Below are 22624 nucleotides of genomic sequence, written 5' to 3'. Positions count from 1 at the left end.
GATATGAAATTGCTGAATCAAACCCCACTTCTCTCACTTATAAAATGGGGCTGGGTAATCAAAACAACAGGCTCTCTTCTTTTTTCACAAAAGAGTGTGAGGATTAAATGACAAAATAATAACTATAACCACAATTTATATTGGGTCCTTCACATTTACCTGACACTGCACTTAGTTTTTTAGAAATCTCATTTAATCTTCACTTTAACCATGTCCAGTAGGCTCTTTGTTCATATGGTATAAACAAGGAAACTGACATTCAGAAAGAAGAAATAATTTGAGGTTAGACTTTAAGCAAGTGGCATGGTTAGAACTTGAACCAGGTTCTGATTATAAGGCATCCCTATTTAAGTGAAGCTACCTTTTTCCCTTTTTCCTTTATTTTGCATTTCCTTAAACATTATTTTACGATGATTGGAGTAAGTAATACACACACATGGTATAAAATATAAGAAAATGTACAAAAGGGTGAAAAGTGAAAATGTATCCCCTTTTTTCCTATACTCTTTTGGTCTCCTTCTTGATGTAATCACTCTTACCCACTTACGATATATCCTTTGGGAGATAGCTTACAGATTAAAAAAAAAAAAAAGACACATATATACATCCCCCACTATTTTCACACAAATAGCAGCACCTTATAGTGTTCTGTCACTTGCTTAGTATTCTACTTTATTGAAATAAGGGAATTTCAAAAATTCTTTTGAAATGAACATTCAGGGATCTCCAGTCTTTAAATATCACAAATCCTGCTATGCTGGATATTCTTACTTTCTTACATTCATGAAGGATAAATTCCTAGTAGTGAAAGTGCCTTTTAAATTGTGTTTTGAATTTTGATGAATACTGCCACATTGCCTTCCATATAGGTATTTTACAGTTTACAGTCTAACATTCTCTGTGTATTTATTTGAGCCACCAAGAATAAATTTTTGTGTAAGATGTGAGGTAGGGATATATATTTTTTCCAACTCCCCCAAAGTTTTCTGAATTCTATTGAATAATCCATATTTTCCCTCTAGGTTACGAGGAAAAAGGTACCTTTATCATGTACTAAGTTTCAATATAGAATCCAGTTTATTTTTATACTTTAATTGATCTATTAAAGCTATAGTACTCAGCTTCAATAACTGTAATTTTAAGATTTTATAATTTGAGAGAGAGAGAGAGAGCCAAGTGGGGGGCAGAGCAGAGGGACATGGACAAGCAAACTTCTCATTGGGCGTGAAGGTGAATGTGGGGCTTGATCCCACGACCCTGAGATCACAACCTGAGCAGAAATCAAGTCAGACACTTAACCAACTGAGCCACCCAGGTGCCCCAACAACTGTGACTTTATATTTTAACACTAGGTAGAGCTATTGTGACTATTCTTTTAAAATTTTCCCTATCAAATTTTGGATGGTAATTTAGTTCCAAAAAATATCTGGTTGATATTGAGATCTCATGAAAGTATAGATTGATTTTGGGATAACTGCTATCTCTTCCTTCCCACAGAATAAGTTAATTTATTAAAAATCTTACATCCTCTCTTTTAAAGTTTTTTCTATAGATCTTGAAATTTCCTGTTTATTCCCAAGTATTTTATCCTGATTTTTATTAATAAAAACCTGGCCTCATTATATTTTTTTAAGTTTTATTTTATATAGGGTAGCAATTGATTGTTTTAAAATAATAAATCTGTGGGGCACCTGGGTGGCTCAGTTGTTTAAGCATCCGACTCTTGATTTCGGCTCAGGTCATGATGTCAGGGTCATGAGATGGTGCCCCATGTTGGGCTCCTTGCTCATCTTTGAGTATGCTGGAGATTCTCTCCTTCTCCCTCTGCTCCTCCCTGCACTCATGCTGTCTCTAAAGTAAATACATTTGAAATCTTTAATACATTTGTACCTAACCACAGAATAATTCTATTATTGAGGCACGTTCAGAAAAATTTTCTTGTACTTTCCAGGTACAATTGTATCATCTACAAATTTGCCTCCTTTAAAAATTTTTAAATCTCATTCCCTTTTTCTAATTCTAGTAATGGTAGATAGACTTGTTTTATTCCTGATATTAATGGGGATCCTTTTACTCTTTTATCAATTAGCCTGATTTGAGAAATGTTTTCTCTGGCTAAGGAGGTATTCATCCATCCCCATTTTATTAAGGCTTTAAAAAACTAAAAATGGATGTTAATTATCAAAACCATTTTTTTTTAAAGATCTTATTTATTTATTTGACAGAGAGAGACAGCCAGCGAGAGAGGGAACACAAGCAGGGGGAGTGGGAGAGGAAGAAGCAGGCTCCCAGTGGAGGAGCCTGATATGGGGCCCGATCCCAGAACGCCAGGATCACACCCCGAGCCAAAGGCAGATGCTTAACGACTGAGCCACCCAGGCGCCCCCAAAACCATTTTCTATACAAATGAGACATCAAGTGATTGCCTCCTAAATTCTATTTACATGGTGAATTTTATTTTTGAGAGAGAGAGAGAGAGAGAATCTTAAGCAGGCTCTATGCCCAGCACAGAGTCTGACACCAGGCTCTAACGACCCTGAGATCATGACCTGAGCCAAAATCAAGAGTCAGACACTTAACTGACTGAGCCACCCAGCTGCCCCTATATGGTTAATTTTACTAGATTTCCTAGTGTTAGACCACTCCTGTGTTCCTGATTATCTTCATTTGGTGGTGGTGTACTATTTTTAATGTGATGCTAGGCTATGTGTTAGTAGACTTTTGCACTGATATTTTTAAGACTGGTAGCTATTTCTGTTTTATAGTGTTTTGGTCAGGTTTGGCACCTTTTCCTCCTCTTCTATTTAGAATTGTTTAAATGTAAAACCCAACGCCTTAATCACTACAAAAAACTGACTACATCCTCAGTGCACATGTAAATGTTTTGGTAAATGCAAAATGCTCTACAAATATTAACTGTTAGAAGAAGCAATATCCCAAATGTTGTGGTATGTGAGGTCCTGGAAGAGAATTTGGGTTAAAGGTTGACACTTGAGGGGCGCCTGGGTGGCGCAGTCGTTAAGCGTCTGCCTTCGGCTCAGGGCGTGATCCCAGCGTTCTGGGATCGAGCCCCACATCAGGCTCCTCCGCTGGGAGCCTGCTTCTTCCTCTCCCACTCCCCCTGCTGTGTTCCCTCTCTCACTGGCTGTCTCTGTCAAATAAATAAATAAAATCTTAAAAAAAAAAAAAATGTTGACACTTGATTACCTTAGAGCTGCAGACACATTTTCTATTCCTTTTTTTTTTTAAATCCATCATAAAAAATAAGATTTCATGAGATTCTCATTACTGGAAATCACTGCCCCCTATATACATTCTCAGTGGGAGTGGGAAGGGGCCTTGGAACCCTAGATCAGCCTCAACCACTCTAGGAAGGCAGAAATGCACCCCAACAATCACCATGCAGAAATCATTATGCTAAGTGCATAAAAATATGTTGCTGAATGAACCCAATGAAGAGCCCCGTGAGGATGTGTAAACAAGTTCAGAGATGTTAGGTAACTTCCCAAGGTTACACATTACGTCCTCACATAGGCACCCTACCCTAACTTCTATGTCCTTCTTTTCCCCCCACTTCTCACTTTCCTGCATTTCACATTCATGCTTTTGTTCTTTCATGCAACAAAACTGACTGACTCATATGGGCCAGGCATGAGCAATAGATACCAGCCCAAGAAAGAGCAGAATCACAGTCCCTGCCCCCAGAGAGCTGAACACTTGTGAGGAAAGACATTAAACAGGTAAAGTCAGGTGTGTGAAATGTTCCAAGGCAGAAATGTGGAGTGCTGACCTGAGCCTGAGCCAAGTTTAGGGTGACCTGTCTGAAGAAGTGAAGACTCATCAGGAGTTAGCAAAGGAAAGTTGGAGTTATAAGGGGAAAAAAATTAGCCAGGTCGGAAGAACAATATATGTAAAGGGACACAGAGTAGGCACATTCAAGGACCCAGGCTGGAGAGGTCAGTAGGGGCCAGATCACAAAGTGCTTCAATGCACACATCTGGGACTTAATCCCAAAGCAACCAGAGGTCACAACTTCTAACTCACAAAATTCCTTTTCCACAGCAAGAGGCAGAAATCACTTAGTTCTAAATCACTTCATTTTAATACCTACCCAGACCTACAGGATAATTGGTTTGAATTAGTTAAATTTCCCTGGTCTGCAGCAGCAGACAAAGGTACTAAGGGGTTGGAGCCCACAGGAACCCAAGTAAAGGGCTGCTTTCCCCAAAACTCCCAATTACCAAGCCCTGATGCCCAACATCACTGTGAAATTGTTCCAGGAAGGAAAGGTTGAGAGCTGAGGAGAGCAGGTCCAGTCCTGGCTCTTGGACTAACACCTATATTAGTGAAATTAGTTATATCGTATCACTGCCAGTTGTAATTTGTACAATTTGTCCTTCCTCCGCCTCAGTATAACCGCCCCTTCCTTCTTTCTTAGACAGACTCTGAAGGGCACGATGCTCCAGTCTCCCTCTTTCCTCTTCTGCTGCTGGCCACATCCCACCAGGAATCAGAACATTCTTTGTTAAATTCTGTGAGTCAGGAAGAGCGGAAACCCTGCTTTCACAATTCTTATACCTAGGAAGCAGTATTCTGAGAAGAGTATAAGAAAAGCCTCTACAGTTGAGTTAAACTAGTAAATAAACTGGCTACCTAGTTGAAATGGCAAGGCAACCTTAGGAACACCTTAAGACAAGAGAAAAGAATGGAGACATAAGGAAAAAATACAAATCACTGATAGTAAAATAATTTTATTTGGTTTCTTTTTTTAAAAAAAGGTAGCAATTCACATATAAATTTAGACTTCAAGATTACAGTGTATATTTGCCAAAAGGAACATCCCTGCAGGAGGGATAGACTTAGAGCCTGAGTGAGCACTGGGCAGCACACTCCATGGAGAGTTTAAGTGGAAGTAGTTTCTTCACAACTTCACAACACTAGTTCCCTGTTCCTCAACTCTGCCACCAGGGGGCTTGTAAGAAAACCCAAATCCATCACTTTGGGGCAACAGCTTTTAGCTCCTGGGAATAGGAAACATTCTAGGAATGAAAGCACAAAGGTCAATGACCCAAATTTCCCACAACAATCATATCTATCTGCAGCAACAATACATGACAGGTGAAGAGTTTATTCTTATAGTTCAAAGGCTCTTTAAAGGAGGGCTAGAGAACACAAGATCCATTCATAAAGAGAGTGTATATAATAAGCAAAAATAAAAAAGGATTCTCTCCATTATTACAAATGCCTCTCTAATATAAGGCCCAGGGAAAAGACCCACTCAAATTTGGGATTCCTTCCCCATAGAAAGTGTTTGGCACAACCCGCAAGCTGTCATGAGACTGACAGGACTGACAGCGGAAAGGTTTCTGGAAGTGGTCCCATGACTTCTCTGTCTGGCTTGACCATAGTATACATGAAAGGTGTCTTAATAAGCTGCACAAACTCAGCCTAACTATGGGGCACACTGTTTCAGGAAAGCTAATCCAAAGGGAAAAAAGGCCCAGATGAAGTAGGTCTCCCATAGCCACAGGCTAACTCATAACTCACTCTGTCATCCTCTCATGGGAAATTAAATCCCCTGGCTGTCCAGGAAGTCAGTGGAATCCTGACTTCCTAGGGAGGGTGAAAGCTGGAAAACAACTTTGATTTCAGCATCTCAGAGCCAGGGGAAAAAAAACGAGACAAAGATGACCAAAGATGTTAAGTTACGCCGTTCCACACTCTGTAGGCTCCAGAAGAACAATATTGAGGAGAATCAGTGTGCCAGTAACCACAGCAGCCCTAGGACTTGGCCTTCAGGCAGAGGTACTGGGGCAAATAAATGTACCCCAAATCCAGTTTTAAAAATGAAAACTTCCTGCAGTTATGATACAATACTGTGCAGTGAACAGCTAGGAATTATATGCTGCTCCTAGCTCTGGTTAAAGCCCTGTCCCGCTCTTGGCCAGCCAGAGCTGAGAGGTGACATATAAGGAGTTGTCTGTGGCTAAAAACCAGGCACCTTAGTTATGAATGGCCTGGGGCAGTGACACAGACAGTCATCATTCAATGGAGGGGAATGCAGGGCCCTCCCCAGAGCTTTGGTTCAAAGCAAAGGTTTCATCTCACCCAGAACTTCAAGCCAAGCTCTATCTCTGAGCCTACTAATGCAATAACTAGTGATTAGGAATCCCTGGTTGGGTGGCAAGGTACTTATCCCAGCAGGCCACCAATTGGACTATAGGAAAACAAAAAGGTGCAAATAGCATCAAGTAAATCGTTGCTCAAGTGAAAGATCATTTCCTGGAGAACTTCAGCGGACTAGATGCTAATCACACGGATGAATGCTGGGACTGGACCCCAAAGAGAGAGCCTGGGCCCCAGGCGTAATCGGTCTTCTTTACACTTACCGCATCCTGGCCATCTTCTCTGGCCTCCTATGTCTTGAATGGCTGAGCACACATTTTCCCGGGGACCAATGTAAACATTATTCAATAGATCTCAGCTTAGAAAAACACAGCTTGTTACATACTTAATGTCTAACATTCCAGTGCAGGCAGTATCTTAGCATCAGACTTTCCCTCATTCATGAGTACCAGTTCAGAAAGGAACACACACAGGATACTTGATAAAACTGTGGCTGAAAAGACATTTGGGTGCCAGACAACTGGCTCTATCCTGCAATCGGCTGATAAACCAGGGCTACCACAGGAGAGGCAGAACAGACGGAGCACAGGTTCTCTGTGAATCTGAAGAGTCGTATAACCATTGTTCCCATTTAACCCCTTGGGCCACACTCTGATATGGGAGTACATTTCCACCACTTGCATCAACCTGTGCTCTCCTTGTTTTGGATGCGGCTCTCTCCAGAGGGTTCAAGAGCCTCCTTAGAGAGGAGAGAACTTTTTCTTCCAGTCCTAACATCTGAATATTTCGAAGCACAAGAGGAGTCCATGAACATGCTAGGGATGTTGCTGCCAAAGTAGATCTTACTGTTAGAAGCAATGGCCTGGTACCTTTTGAGCTCCAGATATTCCGGGGTCAATTTGTGCTGTGTAGGAGCAAAGAAGAGCAAAGGAATCAGGACACTTTGGTCCAGTAGTCATCTCTCTCTTTCCTGACAAATTTTCCTACTGCTCTTCTGAATCACTACTCAACTCGGAGTCATTGCCAATGATCTTTTCTCACTTTGACATGTGGTTATCACATTCACAGCTGTATTTTAGACTTGAAGTTCCTTAAACAAGCTCCTGTCCTAATGCAGGGAGAAGCTGTTCATTTTTTAATAAAGAAGGATTGAGGAGGTGGGTTTTTGGGAACAATAACAACAACTAACATTTCTATAGTGACTTGGAGCCTATAAAATACTTTCGTATCTACTTTCTTATTTCATCTAGCTAAGTTCAACCTGGAATCAGCCTGGAATCTCTGCAGGTTCTCTTACGAGGTAAACAGGTCAATAGATGAAATGGGAGAGTTTCAAAGGGGCTGGGCTCATAACCTTATAATCAACCATCTGTGATTCTGCTTTTCTTGACCACGTTCTGAAAGTGGAAAAAGATCTCAAGAAATCACCTGGTCTGGCCTCATGCCTCTAGAAGCTGGATGTTTAAACTGACTGTGATGGACACATGTTTGTCAATGAAACAGATCTTTCTCCCTGACACAGGTTTTTTGTTTTTTGTTTGTTTTTTAATTTAAATCATGGTGCCATAATACATCCAACCAAAATCTCTCTGGGCTTGATCAAAACTTATTTCTAGTATTCCCTGGAAAATACTTCCCTCAAAGCCTCTCGGAACCTTCCCTAATAATCTTTTCCTCATCTCAAGTCCCTGGCCTATCCTCTAGGCCCCTCATAGCCCCCCAACACCTTCCACTCCCTGGGTCTATACTCTCTCTGCTGAAACACTGCCATCAAATCTGGTCACAGTGCATAACCAAATTACTTTCTAATGCCTTACTAATATAGGTCATTATCTGAATAGCATTTTTCAAAATGGCATAAAACTACTGTCCCTTTCAGCATAAGGCTAACCTCAATGACAAAGTCTTGATACTTGTGCTGAGCCAGCTTTTCTCATGACAGATTTGGATTGTTAGTTTTATACACAAGTTTCTCACCTTGTCTCCATCTTGACCAAATTCCATTCTGTTTCTATAGAGCTGTGTCTCCTCCGATATGTTAAATTTACTTCTAAATTTATTCTGGATTTCAAAGTACTGACAACTCTCATTCTATAAACCTATCATGTCTTATCATTTCTTCTGAACCCACAGTATGTTGTTCCTTTCTAAACCGAAAGAGTTTAAGACCTGTCTATACCTTAAATCTTGACTCTAGCCTTTAAACCACACCCCTTGGGCAACCTCTTTCTCAGCTCTTTCAATGTTCCGATCTACTCTACAATTCATAATTTATAAACCTTGGTCATACGCTTCCCTTCTCAGAATACCACAGGGGTTCTAGCTGCCTCTTCCTAAGTCCTGCTAAGCAGGCCTCCATTCTCTAAACCTAGATTAACCCGAGTCCCTATACAAAAACTTCACTTACATCACCCAACCTCCTTTCTCAAATTATCACACATAAAATTCCTCACAACTAGAATATTTTTAAATCCAGTAAACAAGCAGTACTCAGGGCATTTGAAAACGGGTGTGTTGCGGGGAACACTACTGATACTTAGCAGGCAAGGGTCAGGGATGCAAAACAGCCCATAATGCATGAGACAGTCTTCAACAATGAAGAAGTATCCCATCTCAAAATGCCAAGAAAGTTGCTGATGAGAAACACTGCACTAAATAAACTCAGCATTTATACAAAAAAGCTATCTTACCTGGGAAGCAACTCTAAATGGACTTTACTCTTCTCCTGTTACTCCTGTCATTACACGAGAAGACCCTCACCTTTCCTGATTACTGAGCCCTGATATGGCAGTATGGATGGATGATTTATGGGGTCTGACCTGTGTTTATGTATCTACCTGCCTTTGTCCTAGCTCCCCATTTTTACAAGGAACTATACAAAGTTCTCTCCCCAATGAGTGTGCAATATGTCTTGATAAGTGATTGGCTGTTTCTAGAGAGTGTGATGGTAACTACCCTTCCTTGACACTAGACAGATCACCTCTACCACATCAGAGCCCCCCCCAAACCCCAGCCCTAAGGAAAACCAAAATCGCAAACGCTATATTATTAGGAGTGGCAGAGAGCCAGTCACCTTGTTTGAGGTGGCATATTTGTGTGCAGCATAATACTCGGCATCCGCCTTCGCCTTCTCTCGGGCCAGGAATGCGGCATCTAGTAAGGAGAACAGAGTCAGGGTATTTAAAACAAAGGAAAGTTGTAATCTATTTCCTCAGCTGGGTCAGAGCAGATTTTATGTTAAAGTAGGTGTCTCTTTCTCCACTGCCTAATATTTTGATTGCTTACTTTATTTTTTTAAAGATTTTATTCTATTTAAGTAATCTCTACACCCAATATGGGGCTCGACCTTACAACCCCAAGATCAAGTCACATGCTCCACTGACTGTGCCAGCCAGGCACTCCTCTATCACTTAAAGGCATTTAACAACATTAGCAGTTTTCAAATTCCAGTCCCCAGACAGACTCTTCTCAAAGGGGAATACTCTTGTCAACGTCGAAGAACTTTCAGCTCATCAGAGCCCAGTTCATTTTCCACCTAATGCTGCTCCTTCTTTCCTCTACCTCTCATCACTCAAAAAGCCTCACACCCTATGGCAGACTCAAGGCTTCAAGTAAAACAATGAAGTCCAGACACGAAAGCTCTGCTCTATTCATTGCACTGTCCCCACCCCCTCCAAATACGATCCAGAATCAGTTAATGCAGAATGATAGGAAGCAGCAGTATACAAGCAAAAGAGGTTGAATATCTGGTCTTCAAGACTGTGAGCTTAGAACATCAACATCTCACTATATGAAGTCAAGGAGTTTGAGAGCCTCTATGAAAATTGGGGCTTCTTTCTTCCAAGGCTAATTTTTTGTTATTTTTTTGGTTGCCAGGTAGAAAAGAAACTGGTAGTGGTGGGGTTCTTATCTTATACGTTCTTTACAACTGGTTATGAGTAATTCTCACACTTGTCTGCCTGAGAACAAAGTGGTAGCTAGTAAGCCACAATTTAAGGACAGAAAATGAAAGGATGAGTTACCTATAGTCTCAAACCAAACCAAGAGCTGAACACATATTGGCAGTTTTTTAAAAATTTGTCTAAGGTATGAGAGCAGCTCCCTCCTCCAGACCAGATTATCCTATGGCCCTCCCGCCTATCACAATCAAGAGCCCAATCTCTGAGGCAGAGAGGCAGTATGGAACAGTCAGAGCCTCTTTTCTCCCTGATGTACCTTCAATTTCAGAAATGCGCTTTTCAGTTTCTTTCTCCATCACCTTCTGCTGAAACCGAATTTTTGCCACCTGTGCAATCTTCTCCGCTTCTATAATTATACACAAAAGAAGACATATTCAAAAACATTACTCTAGTTCCAGAAATACTCAGAATTAGCAGCACACTGTCTTAACATTTAATTATGTAAGGTTTTATGGGCTAACTGTTTCATTAAGTTTTATCCACCCAGACTATAAACTTATTCAACAGAAAAAAGGGAATTTATTTCCTAGTTCACTGTTCTGTTGACAGTGCTAGTTTTGTGGGAAAGGGGAGTACAAAAGGTTCCATTCCTTCATGGGATTACACAGCAACAGTTCACAAGCTAATGGGAAAAACGATACTTCATGAAAGTACTCAGAACAAAAACAGCAACATAAATGCATGGCAATACAGAACAATCTCATAAAATGGCAGGAAAAAGAAAGAACAAAGAAGGTAAGTTAAATCAAGAAAGGCCTTCTGGAAGAAATCCTAAAGAAAATAAGGGACATGACCTAGGAGGACATGGCAGAAGGCATAAAGACAAGAAGAACGAATGAAGTCACAATGAACAGTTGATTACAGAGTCAGCTGACAAGAGAAGACAACAAATAATTAGAATATAAAGAAGGCTAGAAGACCCCCATCTTCAGTAACGGAATTTTATATACTCAGGATCAACTTGGTTGATGGTTAAATTACCATCAGAGAAATGACAAGATGAAAATAATATCAGAGAAGTATAACTCTGACTGCTGTTGAACAAAAAAGAGAAAGCAGGCTAATTCGTCTGACACTGTGAAAACAAGCATTGGGGATGAACAAGTTAGCTGCCGCAGGAAAAACCAAACACCCTCAAGTAAACCAGTGGCCTAACCAAAGGATCCAGGACCAGGGAAGAAAGACTCTAATTACACTTTCAATCCAATCACTGCAATTCTTGAAGAACATTCTCAATTCTCCTTTTCAGCCAAAGAGGGTTAGTATTTTAACACATCTTATCTCTGGCCCTTAGGGGAAGTACATAGTAGAGAAAAAATTTCCAAGTGGCTTCCTATTTCCAGAAGATCCAGTATCCTTTAGCAACAACTCCAGCACATACTTCCCTATTTCCTCATTAGCATAAAATCAACCTATACCACACCACCCTACAAACAGACTACAATGTTCAACTGGACTAGAAACTTACCGATAAGCAGAAACTCAAGATTAAACTTGAATAACAGGTAAGACATCTGGAGCCTACACCTAGAACCCAGAGAAACTGTTGCAGTCATACCATTTAACACTGCTCTCTGACGTGCAGGGATAAACCAATAAAGAGCATGAGTAGACTTACAGTTCTGGAAAAATGGTGGAGTAGGCTGAGAAAACCCTTCAGCTAACAATACCTTAAAGTGCTAGACAATATATAACAAATTTTTTTTTTAATGCATGGCTAAGATCATAAGAAAGGAGGAGAAACCCTCAAGAGACATAAGCAAAGGGAGAGCTGAGAGCCGGTACGATGGTGGCCTTGGTGGTGGTTACTAGACAAGTGAGGAAGAGGGACTTGGATTATTGCCCATGCAGGGCCAGGAGATGAGGCCTTGAAATGTTAGAACTGAGACTCCTGTATAAAATCAAGACCACTAGTTGGCTTCAACTCCAGGGAGGCTAAAAAACTCGACCCACCAGCCCAGTGAGAAGTACACTTTTCTCTACCTAGACACATCACAGTGAAAATGAAACACCCAAAGATAGAAAAATCGTAAAAGTAAAAAGAAAAGGAAGCCAAACAAAAATGAAATAATATTGCCAGTGACAAAGAAAAGTAAGTTTCACTGGGCTTAGAACTGTAGGCTAGATTACCATTCAAGAATGAAATAAAATCGTTTCAGACCAAAGAAGAATGACTAAGTATCTACTCCTTCGCCTTCACGGAAAAAAACAAAACAACAACAACAACAACAAACTAGCAGAAAAAAGAATGAACTGCCAAAAACAATGGAGAGGGAAAAAAATCAAGTAATACCTATAAATCAAAATAGATGTTTACTATAAGAATCGATGATAATGATAATAATTAATGGGGGAATAAAAAGAACATTAAACCAGAATACGAGGCAACAATATGTAAAACTGGGGGACAGTGATAAGAATTAAGGCATTCTAAGGTTTTATTTAAGAGGACAGCAAGAATGATTAGCTTTAGATTTTGTCAAGTCAGGTATGCTTATTAACATTTTACGGATATGACTAGCTATACATTCTAGAAACAGAATATAAATCTTCTAATCAAGTAAAAGGAAGAAAAGAATAAAGAAAATCCAGTCAATTCAATGCCAATCAGAAAAGAGAGAAAAAAGAAGCAGAGGCAAAAATGCATGGTAAATAGCACAAAATTAAATGATATAAACAAATCCAAATATAGCAGTAACCACAATAAATATAAAAAGACTAAACTCACCAGTTAAAAGACAGATTCTCACATTGGATAAGATAACAAAATCCAGCTATATGCTGTTTACAAGAGACACACCTAAAACATAATGACATAGAAAAGTTGAAAGTAAAAGGATGGGAAAAGATACATCAAGAAAATAACTAACCAAGAGAAATCTGGCATAGCTATAATATCATTAAAGGTAGACAAAATAGATCTTAAGCCAAAAAGTGTGTCTGGAATAAAGAGGGTTATTACACAATAGGAGCAATTCTCCAGGGAGATGTAATAATCCTGAATATCTTAGTCCTAAAATATATAAAGAAAAAAATTACAAGTCAACAATCATGGTCATAGTGGGAGATTTTAATTTTAACACACCTCTCAGTAACTGATAGCTCAAGAAGGCAAAAATTAGAATACAGAAGATGTAAACGACACAATTCATAAGCCCAACCTAATGATATATAGAGAAAACTGCATCCAACAAATAAAGAAAACACATTCAGTCTTTTCAAGCATACACAGAACATTTACCAAAAAAGTATCCTGTATTGATAAGCCGCAAAGTAAACTTCAACAAATACTTAAGAATCCATATAACAGATCATATTTTCTGACTATCATGCAATATTAGAAATCAACAATAAAGTGGTAGCCCCCTAAAAATCCATTCAATCAGAGATTGAAAAAAATACCTTTAATACTTCATAAGTGAAAGGAGAAATCATAATGGGAATGTTTTTTAAAAACTAAAACTGAACATCAGTAAACTACATTTCAAAACCTGTGAGATTTACCTAAGACAGAACTTAAAAAAAAATTTATTATCTTAACGTGTTTCCATCAGAAAAGACTGAAAACTAAAGAATTAAGTAACTCAAGAAGTTAGAAAAGAACCAATGAGAAAACTCAAAAAAGGCAGGAGAGAAGAATAAAATAACTGTAAATAATATACTTGAAAAGTAAGTGTAATAGAATCAACCAAATAAAAATGCAGTTCTGTGAAAAGATGAATCAAGTATAACAAACCTCTGGCAAAACTGATCCAGGAAAAGAGAAAGCACAAATAAACAATACTAGGAATGAAAAGGGGACATGCATATTTGGTAGAAGGTTTTAAAAGTCAGAAGAAAATTCTGCAAATTTATGCCCCCAAATCCGAAATTTCAGACAATTTTCTAGAAAAATATAACTGCCCAAACTTAAAGAAACAAATACCTGAACAGACCTATAGTTAGTATAGAAATTAAATCAGCAGGCTAAATGTTACCACAAAAAACAAACAAGCATACAAAAAAGCACAAACCCCGTAAGACCAAGATGGTTTTTACAAGTGAGTTCTACCAAACCTACAAAGAGGAGATGGTAACATATTTTATACAAAATGTTCCAGAACACAGAAAAAGAAGAAATGCCCTCCAATTCATTTTGAGGCTAGTATAACCATGAAAAAACTGACAGTAAGAGTATAAGAAAAAAAAAAAAATTGTAAGCTGAAATTTATGAAATACAGTAAAAATGAAAATAAAATAAATAAAAGTAAAAAATTTAAAGAAATTATCAGCAAGACATAAAGAGATGTATTGGGGTGAATCTCCTACATCATGATCAAGTGGGTTTATCCCAGGATGCAAAATAATTCAGTAATAAAGAATCTATTAATATAATTCACCACAATAGCTTCAAAAAGAAAAATTATATGGTCATCTCAACTGATACAGAAAAAATTCTCCAAGTTTTAATAGCCACTCATGATAAAAACTCTCAGCAAGCAAGTAACAGAAAGAAACTTCACTAACCCAATGAAAATTAAGTACAGCAAACATCACTGGGACTGTTTAAAGTTAGGAACAAGACAAGAATACCTGTCGCCATCTTTCTTTTCAACACTGCACTCTAAATCATAGCCTAAACCGTAAGGTAAGAAGAATAAAAAGATGTGGCACTACAAAGAAAAAAATCAGAACTATCCTGATCTGAAGACAATCTGACTGCTCACATGGAAAACTGAAGAGACTATTAGAAATAGCATTTTCAGCAAACTGCTAAACAAACAAAAAAAATTAAGAGCATACCTCTACAAAAGCAAAAAAACAGTCAGAAAATGTGCCTTCAAAAAAGAGCCTACCTATTTGGTGCACCTGGGTAGCTCACTCAGTTGAGCGTCTAACTCTTGGTTTCGGCTCAGGTCAGCTCAGGTGGTAATCTCAGTCAGGGTCATGGGCTCGAGCCTTGTTTCGGGCTCTGCGCTCGGGGGAGTCTGCTTGTCCCTCTTCCTCCCTCTCTGCCCCTTCCCCCAAGCTCACGCACACACTCTCTCACTTTGTCTCTCGAATAAATAAATAAAATCTTAAAAAAATGAACCTACTTATAATAGCAAAATCTTGAGGAATATACAGGAATAAGAGTTTAAGAAAGAAAGTGCCAGAACTTTAAGAAGAAAATTAGAACACTTATTGGAAAGACATTTCTCATAAATGGAAAAATATAAATAGATTTATAAGATTCAGTATCATAAATATTGTAATTCTCTCCAAGTTGACATGTACAGGTAATATAATTCTAATCAAAACCTCACCACAGCATTTTACAGAACTTGCGCTGGTTCTAAAATTTATATGGAGGAATAAAGAGCCTAGGAAAATCCAAGACAATTTTAGGAATAGTTAGAAGAGTTAAGAGGAATAATTAAGGAGAAACTTGCTCTCGCAAATAGCAAGACTTAACATAAAAAGTGACGGTAATTGAAACAAGGTAATTCTGGAGCACAGACCAAGAAATTAAAACAATATAGAGATCCTAACAACAGAACAAATTATATACAGTCTATCTTAAGACAGATGTGACATAGAAGAAATAACAAACTTTTCAATAGTCTAAAATAATTGGCTTGCTACTTGGAAAAATAAACTGAACTCCAATGTCACACTAAAACCTAAAATAAATTCCAGATGGATTCAATATCTAAACATAAAAAGCAAAACTTTAGAACTTTTAGAATAAAATTATTACTTTGAGTTTGGGAAAGAATTCTTAAACGGGAAAGAAAAAGTACAAATCATAATGGAAAAGACTGATGAATATGATTACATGAAAATTAAATATATATGAATGTCAAAGACATCATAAAGTTCAAAGACAGGCCACAAAGTGAGAGAAGATATTTGCAATGCATAAATCTGGGAAAGGATTAATATCCAGAAGATATGAAGAACTACAAATCAGCTCAAAAAAGGTAATCAAACAATGGGCTAACAGTATATTAACAGGCAATTCACATACCAAAAAACAGAATCCTGAATGACCAATAAACAATATTCAACTTTCCTAGTAATCAGAGAAATACAAACTGAAATTCTGTGATACGTGTTCACCATCACACTGACATAAATTTTAAAAGGTCTAATGACTCTAAGAATTGAGGAGGATATGCAGAAATGGGAATTCAATAAGGCAACAAAGGAATGGGAACTCAAACCCTGCTGAAGAGAAGGTAAAATGGAAGAATCACTTTGCAGAGCAATTTGGCAATACTGAATGTTAGAAATTTGAAGATGTATGTAACCCTATGACCTAGCAATTCTACTTCGAGCTATGTATTCCAGAGCAATGGTTCTCAAACTACCTATGGGAAAGCAACCCCCCCCCTTATTTGTATTTCAGTCTGTTAGGAAGCAATATTTTATAAATTACAATAAAATTAATTACTAGGAAAAATATTAAAAACACAGTCTCCAGTTTTTTATTAGACTCAACAGATATAAAATTACTGTTAATACTGTAAGAACTTCTAAGCACTCATTCTCAATTTCTGTAGTCACCTCATTATGGATCAGAAACAAAAAGCTCATGATAACAGGGCACTGACCGACACCACATGTTGCGTAGCGCTACCATAGAAAACTCGGAACGTGTGCAACAAGAGACACGGATACTGCGGCACTGTTCATAATAAGGAAAAACTAGAAACTACCTAACTCTTCAACAGTAATCTATCAGAATGAACTAAGGTTCACTCACAGAATGAAGCACAGCAGTTAAAAATTAACTAGACCTACACATATCAATATGAATAAAACTCAAAACGATGTTGGTAAAATGAAGGCAAGTTGCGAAATAAAAGTTCGGTATCATTTTTATGGTTTAAGACAATTCTATGAATTGTTTATTATTACATATTTACAGTTAAAATATGGACAGAAAAGATCTACATAAAAACTTTAAGATAGAAGCTACTCAGACAAGGGAGGTCAAGAAATAGGACCAGGTAAGGGTACACAGGAGGGTTCAAACAGATAAATTTATTCTTAAAAGAAAATATGATCTGAAGGAATGTGGCAAGTATTAAGCCTTCATTTTACTATTCTCTGTGCATTCCCGCGTATTTGAAATAGTTAATGAAACACTTCTTAAGCTTTCAGCATCCCAAGGCACAAACGACTGAGAGCCTCAGAGGGCAGTCCAATATATGATATCCTGGAGTGTTAGGGAAGTCCCTGTGATACAAAATAAGCTGTAAGCAATCCTGCCCTACTGTCGGAGAGGACAACACCTATTCACCCAGATAAAACTCACTGCATGTCAACGGCAAGGATGCATACTATAGTCCTGAGCTTTGGCCAAAAAATTTCCCTACTCTTAAACTGTATGAACAAAACTCTACTCCACAGAGGCTGGAGTTGCCCAAAAACCCTATCCATTTTTCTTGTCCTCGAAAAAGCAGTAGCAGTCAAAGACATGGTGGAGAGCCACTTCATTAACTACTGGCACCATCTAGTTTTAAAGGCTATAGGACATCTGAATATACAGAAGAGTTTCTAGAATTCTCCACTACGTATGATGCAATCTTATTTGATCCCATCAATAACCAGTGTCAGACTGACAAAGAACAGGACAAACTCATAACACACGTACTTAAGAGACATCCATTTCAGAAAGAAATCCAAGTACCTATAACAGCCTTTTTCCTCTCTGTCTCAGCTTCTTTCTCCACAACCTTTTGTTTCTGTGCAGCTATAAGAAGTTTTGTCTTTTCAGCCTCCCTGTGAAGCAAAATATTATAAAAATTAGAAATGATGTGCAGTCACAGGCAGTAATTCTGACTCTATATTGAGTCAAAGAACCATTTGTAACACGACCTTTCTGATCCATTATCATGCCTAGAGAGGTGTTACCCCATTTTACTTATAATGAATCTGAGGCTGCAAAGTTAAGTGATTTGCCCAAAGTCACCCAAATATAGGAAACAATTTACACGTTTGAATTTTAGTCTGACCTTTTCTTCTAATTGTATCATGAAAAGGCCTGTGATCTGCAAGTACTCAGAGTACAGAAATGCTTCCTTTGTTGTTAGGCCTCCAGCTAGCCCACACAGCACCCCTGGGCCAATTAGCAAAACGCAACACCCTCTGGGCAGATGCAGTCCCTCAGGTGCATGGCCTGGCACGCAGAATGGAGCTAGATTTCAGCCCCTCCTCAGGCAGACACTCTCGTGCAGTTACCCTATTTGTTGTATGGAAGATATAATTAGGTGGTAGTTATTGGGTGGTGAACTGGGGCTCAATGTAAGGAAGAATTTTCTAAGAATCTGAGCTTTCTAATAATGGAAACGGCTGGCCTATCACTAAGCATGTACAAGTGGTGACTGGGTGACCACAGGGCAGAAAAGGTATAAAAAAAGATTACTATTATGTAGGAGGTTAGACCTCAAGGTGGCTTTTAAATCTGGGATTGCAATAGTCTACAAAATTAGGAAAGATCCAGATTTATCTGAAAAGTAACTCCAATAGTTCCCCCAAAACATTTCCCCCCAAAAGATCTCTTCTTTCCTCCTGCTAAAACCGATAAAGACATAAAATGGCATTCTGGGTACTATGAGTTATTTGAGGGCAGAGAACATATAGTCTTCATGTTTCCATCACTAGAAGCTATCATATTGAAAGCCTAAGACATCCTGAGCCTTCAATAAAAAAAATTTTTATACAAGTGGATCAGATCCATGATCTATCCAGCCTGGCACTCTGTGCTTTATAGTTTTAAAAGAGGAGTTCCTTTTCTACAAATGAAAAGGGAAAATAAAATTCGGTATAACAGAAGATAGAGACTTGGGAACAGTAAGGACTCAGCAGTAAATCACCCCAGGAAGAAGTATTATTATTTCTTGGACCCCCTATACTTATACAATCTGTTGTATTCCTGACTTTTGCAGTTATTTTTCCAGCATTTCAGTTTTCCTCTTAAAATACTTGCCAAATTTCCTAAAGACCTTTTGTTTCTTCTTTTCTGTACCTGTCATACAAGAATAATACTGCCATTTCAACCACAGTAGCTATTCCCCTAACACAGACCTTCAGAACACTAAGAAATTAATTTCATGTCAAGCAAATAACTTCTCATTCCTAGTCAACCCTGGACCCAAAAAAGAGAAGACTACCAGGAGTCAATTCAGGCAAAGCTTCCCAGAAGCAAATTATAAAGATATAGGTGTAATTTCAGATACACAATCACATATAATGGAGAACCAAACTTTATACCAATAAAGTATCTATTCTTACCACTGTAACACAGTGACACAATAGAGGCACTCTCTTCAACCTTAGCAGCTAGGACTCCCTCCTCTATTCGTATTTAATTCAAGATATTCATGTCCAAATTATAGCTCCTTAGCCTTTCAACCACAGTTCTACAGCAAATTGCATCCTTAGCCACTAATGCTGCTCCTGAAATGTTCATATATAAAGAAAAAACTAAGAATAATCTAGTGACTGAAGACACGAAAATCGATAATATTATCAGAATTAAAGTATGGAAAACAGATATACACCCCACCCCAGAGTGTAACATCTCACACATAAGTTTTCTCTACACTGGTATATTAATATGTAGACAGCCCTAAATAAAAATTTGGGGATTCCAAGCATATTACTCACATTAACTCAAAATTTCTTCTTATGGCTTCTGGGATTTTGGGTTTTGTAACACGCACAGCCTAAAAAATAAAAATGAAAAGCCAAAGTATATTTGAAAAATAAATCTTCAAACTAAATCTTCTACTGAAAAGGCTCCTCAAACGAAACTAATGAAACAACTATGACATAGCTGCCTACTAACATGTGTGGAGATTCCACTAGAAAATCTATTCTTCACGCCATCACACCAAGAATCAAAGACACGCTGCTACTTGTTTCCTTAAAAAATGCTTGCCTATGGGAAAAAAATCACCCTATCCATTATGAAATAAACTCCTTTAGGGAAAAGGTTCTCCCTTAAAAGACCTCTAACAAAGCTCTCCCATTGGATACTTTTGTTTCCTTTTCAAGCCTGCAAATCAAAGAAAGAGAAGGAAGGCAAAGTTCCAAAATTTAAATTGTAAAGTAGGAAACAGTAAAAACAAAAATAAAAGCAAACAATGTTCACGTCAGTATATGCAACTTAATACAGTGGAAATAAATGTATTTACCACTTCCTAAACCTGCAATCACTGAGTACTGACTATACATAACCAGCCCAAAGTTGAAGGAAAATACCAGTTAACGGCTTACATTCTTTCTTCCCAGAAAGAACAAAGTCTACTTGTCCTTGTAGATCCTGTTTACTAGACATTTTGTTTCCCTAACCATAGTGTACTTTGACATTAATTAAGATTAGCTACTTGGGAAGTACAGCCTTTTGAAAGCTGACTCTTCTATATCAGGCAACTGATCTCTCAAAAGCTTTTGATTTAACTAAACATCACTCACCCCCCACGTATACTGCAAAAACACACAAAACACTGCTGATCTTAAGAAAGTTTTAATTTCTCTCCGAAAATTGGCTAAACTTTTAAGCAACAAAGGCTTTAAGCACATAACCTTCTTTTTATTTAAATTCAATTAATTAACATATAGTGTATTAGTTTCAGAGGCAGAGTTCAGAGATTTATCGTTCTTATATAATACAGTGCTCATCACATCACATGCCCTCCCTAATGTCCATCACCCAGTTACGCCATCTCCCATCCCTCTCCCCTTTAGCAACCCTCAATTTGTTTCCTATGATTAACAGTCTCTTATGGTTTGTCTCCCTCTCCGATTTCACCTTTTTTTATTTTTCCCTCCCTGCTCGTGCTCTTTCTCAAGCACATAACCTTCTTTTAAGGCTTTTAAAAGAAGACTTTTAAGCAACACAGACCTCCCTACATGAAAGAGAACAGCCAAATCTGTAAAGAATCTGAGAACTATCATAACCAAATACAAGAAATAGTGAAATGGAATAAAAAGCTGGGGACTGTAGTGAAAAAACTCATTATATGCTGAAGTTGAGGCATGTGAGGACATAAGGAAAAACTCATGGAAATAACCAGAAGACAAAAATTTATAACCAGCATTTGTGAGAAATGCCAGATTTCACTATGTGACTACCAGAAATACAGATGACTTCAAATATGTTTTAATATGATTCAGAAGGAAGCACTGTCATTTTGCATTTAATTAAGATACTGACCATATATCTTCTTAGTCTTATTTTTTAAAAAGCATAAAATATGACTGTTTTCTGAAGACTTCTATCTTGCTGTATGAGGCTGAAGAACATACTACATGCTTGACAATCTTGGGAATCTCAGAATTTTCAAATATGTGTAAATTAAGCACCTACTATAATAGGTGCTTATATATGCACATTATATCATAACACATTTAAAAAATAAATGCAAGTTATATCATAACACATTTAAAAAATAAAATGACAGGGCGCCTGGGTGGCTCAGTCGGTTAAGCGGCTGCTTTCGGCTCAGGTCATGATCTCAGGGTCCTGGGACTGAGCCCCATACTGGGCTCCCTGCTCAGTTGGGAGCCTGCTTCTCCCTCTGCCTATGCCCCCTGCTCATGCTCTCTGTCTCGCTCACTCTCTCTTCCTCAAATAAAATCTTAAAAATAAATAAAATAAATAAATAAATAAATAAATAAATAAATAAATAAATAAAATGACAACATATCCAAAAACAATGGCCAAAATACACACACACACAGTGGGGGGCGGGGAGCGGATGAAATGAATATATCTGAAAGTGACCACGGGGTTATAAGCATATACTTTAAATGGAAAGCCAGCATATAATATAGTCACTTTCTTTAATAAGATAGGGAAAAAATACCAAGGATGCATATTTTCACCATTCAAATTTGCCATAGTAGTTGTTCAAAAAAAAATGGAGTAAAAACACAGAGAAGAGCAAAATTAAAATACTGATTGTTATAGAGAATGTTTATTCAACAAGTACTAATTAGGTGCCTGTCTGTGTCAAGTGCTGTTTGTTCTGGGCACTATGGATATAGCAACGAACAAGGCAAGACTGCTCTTGTGAAATTGAAAATTTTAAAGGGAGAAAACACAATAGATAACAAAAAGCAAATAAATGAATAAGAAACTTTCAGATAGTTATGAGTGTTATGTGAAGAATTTAAAATAGGATGATTTGGAGACTGGGAAATGGTTGTAGAGAGGAAAATCAAGATTTTTACTTTGGCATAATTATATAAATAAAAAATCTAAGGAAATTCATGATGTTTCAGTCAAGCAAGATAAATTAGCTCTAAAAGATCTATTGTATAGGGGCGCCTGGGTGGTACAGCGGTTAAGCGTCTGCCTTCGGCTCAGGGCGTGATCCTGGCATTATGGGATCGAGCCCCACATCAGGCTCCTCCGCTATGAGCCTGCTTCTTCCTCTCCCACTCCCCCTGCTTGTGTTCCCTCTCTCGCTGGCTGTCTCTGTCTCTGTTGAATAAATAAATAAAATCTTAAAAAAAAAAAAATAAAAAAAAATAAAAGATCTATTGTATAACACTGTACCTAC

General features: G+C 38.0%; 1 protein-coding gene across 2 annotated transcripts in view; it reads right to left on the bottom strand.

The window, feature by feature from the left end:
• Window positions 1–4735: 4735 nt before the first annotated feature.
• Window positions 4736–22624, bottom strand: part of ERLIN1 (ER lipid raft associated 1) — a 38412-nt gene continuing 20523 nt past the window's right edge. For both annotated transcript variants that reach the window (XM_026493872.4, XM_044382042.3), the window contains 5 exons: window positions 19722–19780; window positions 17743–17834; window positions 10342–10431; window positions 9200–9279; window positions 4736–7030 (listed from right to left, as the gene is read on the bottom strand). In XM_026493872.4, coding sequence (XP_026349657.3) covers window positions 6809–7030; window positions 9200–9279; window positions 10342–10431; window positions 17743–17834; window positions 19722–19780 — 543 coding nt within the window. In that variant the 3' untranslated portion in view covers window positions 4736–6808. The remainder of the gene's footprint in view (window positions 7031–9199; window positions 9280–10341; window positions 10432–17742; window positions 17835–19721; window positions 19781–22624) is intronic.

This window comes from Ursus arctos, unplaced genomic scaffold (genome assembly GCF_023065955.2).
Source record: "Ursus arctos isolate Adak ecotype North America unplaced genomic scaffold, UrsArc2.0 scaffold_7, whole genome shotgun sequence".
NCBI classification, from domain to species: domain Eukaryota; kingdom Metazoa; phylum Chordata; class Mammalia; order Carnivora; family Ursidae; genus Ursus; species Ursus arctos.
This window is presented reverse-complemented; position numbering and strand designations above follow the sequence as displayed.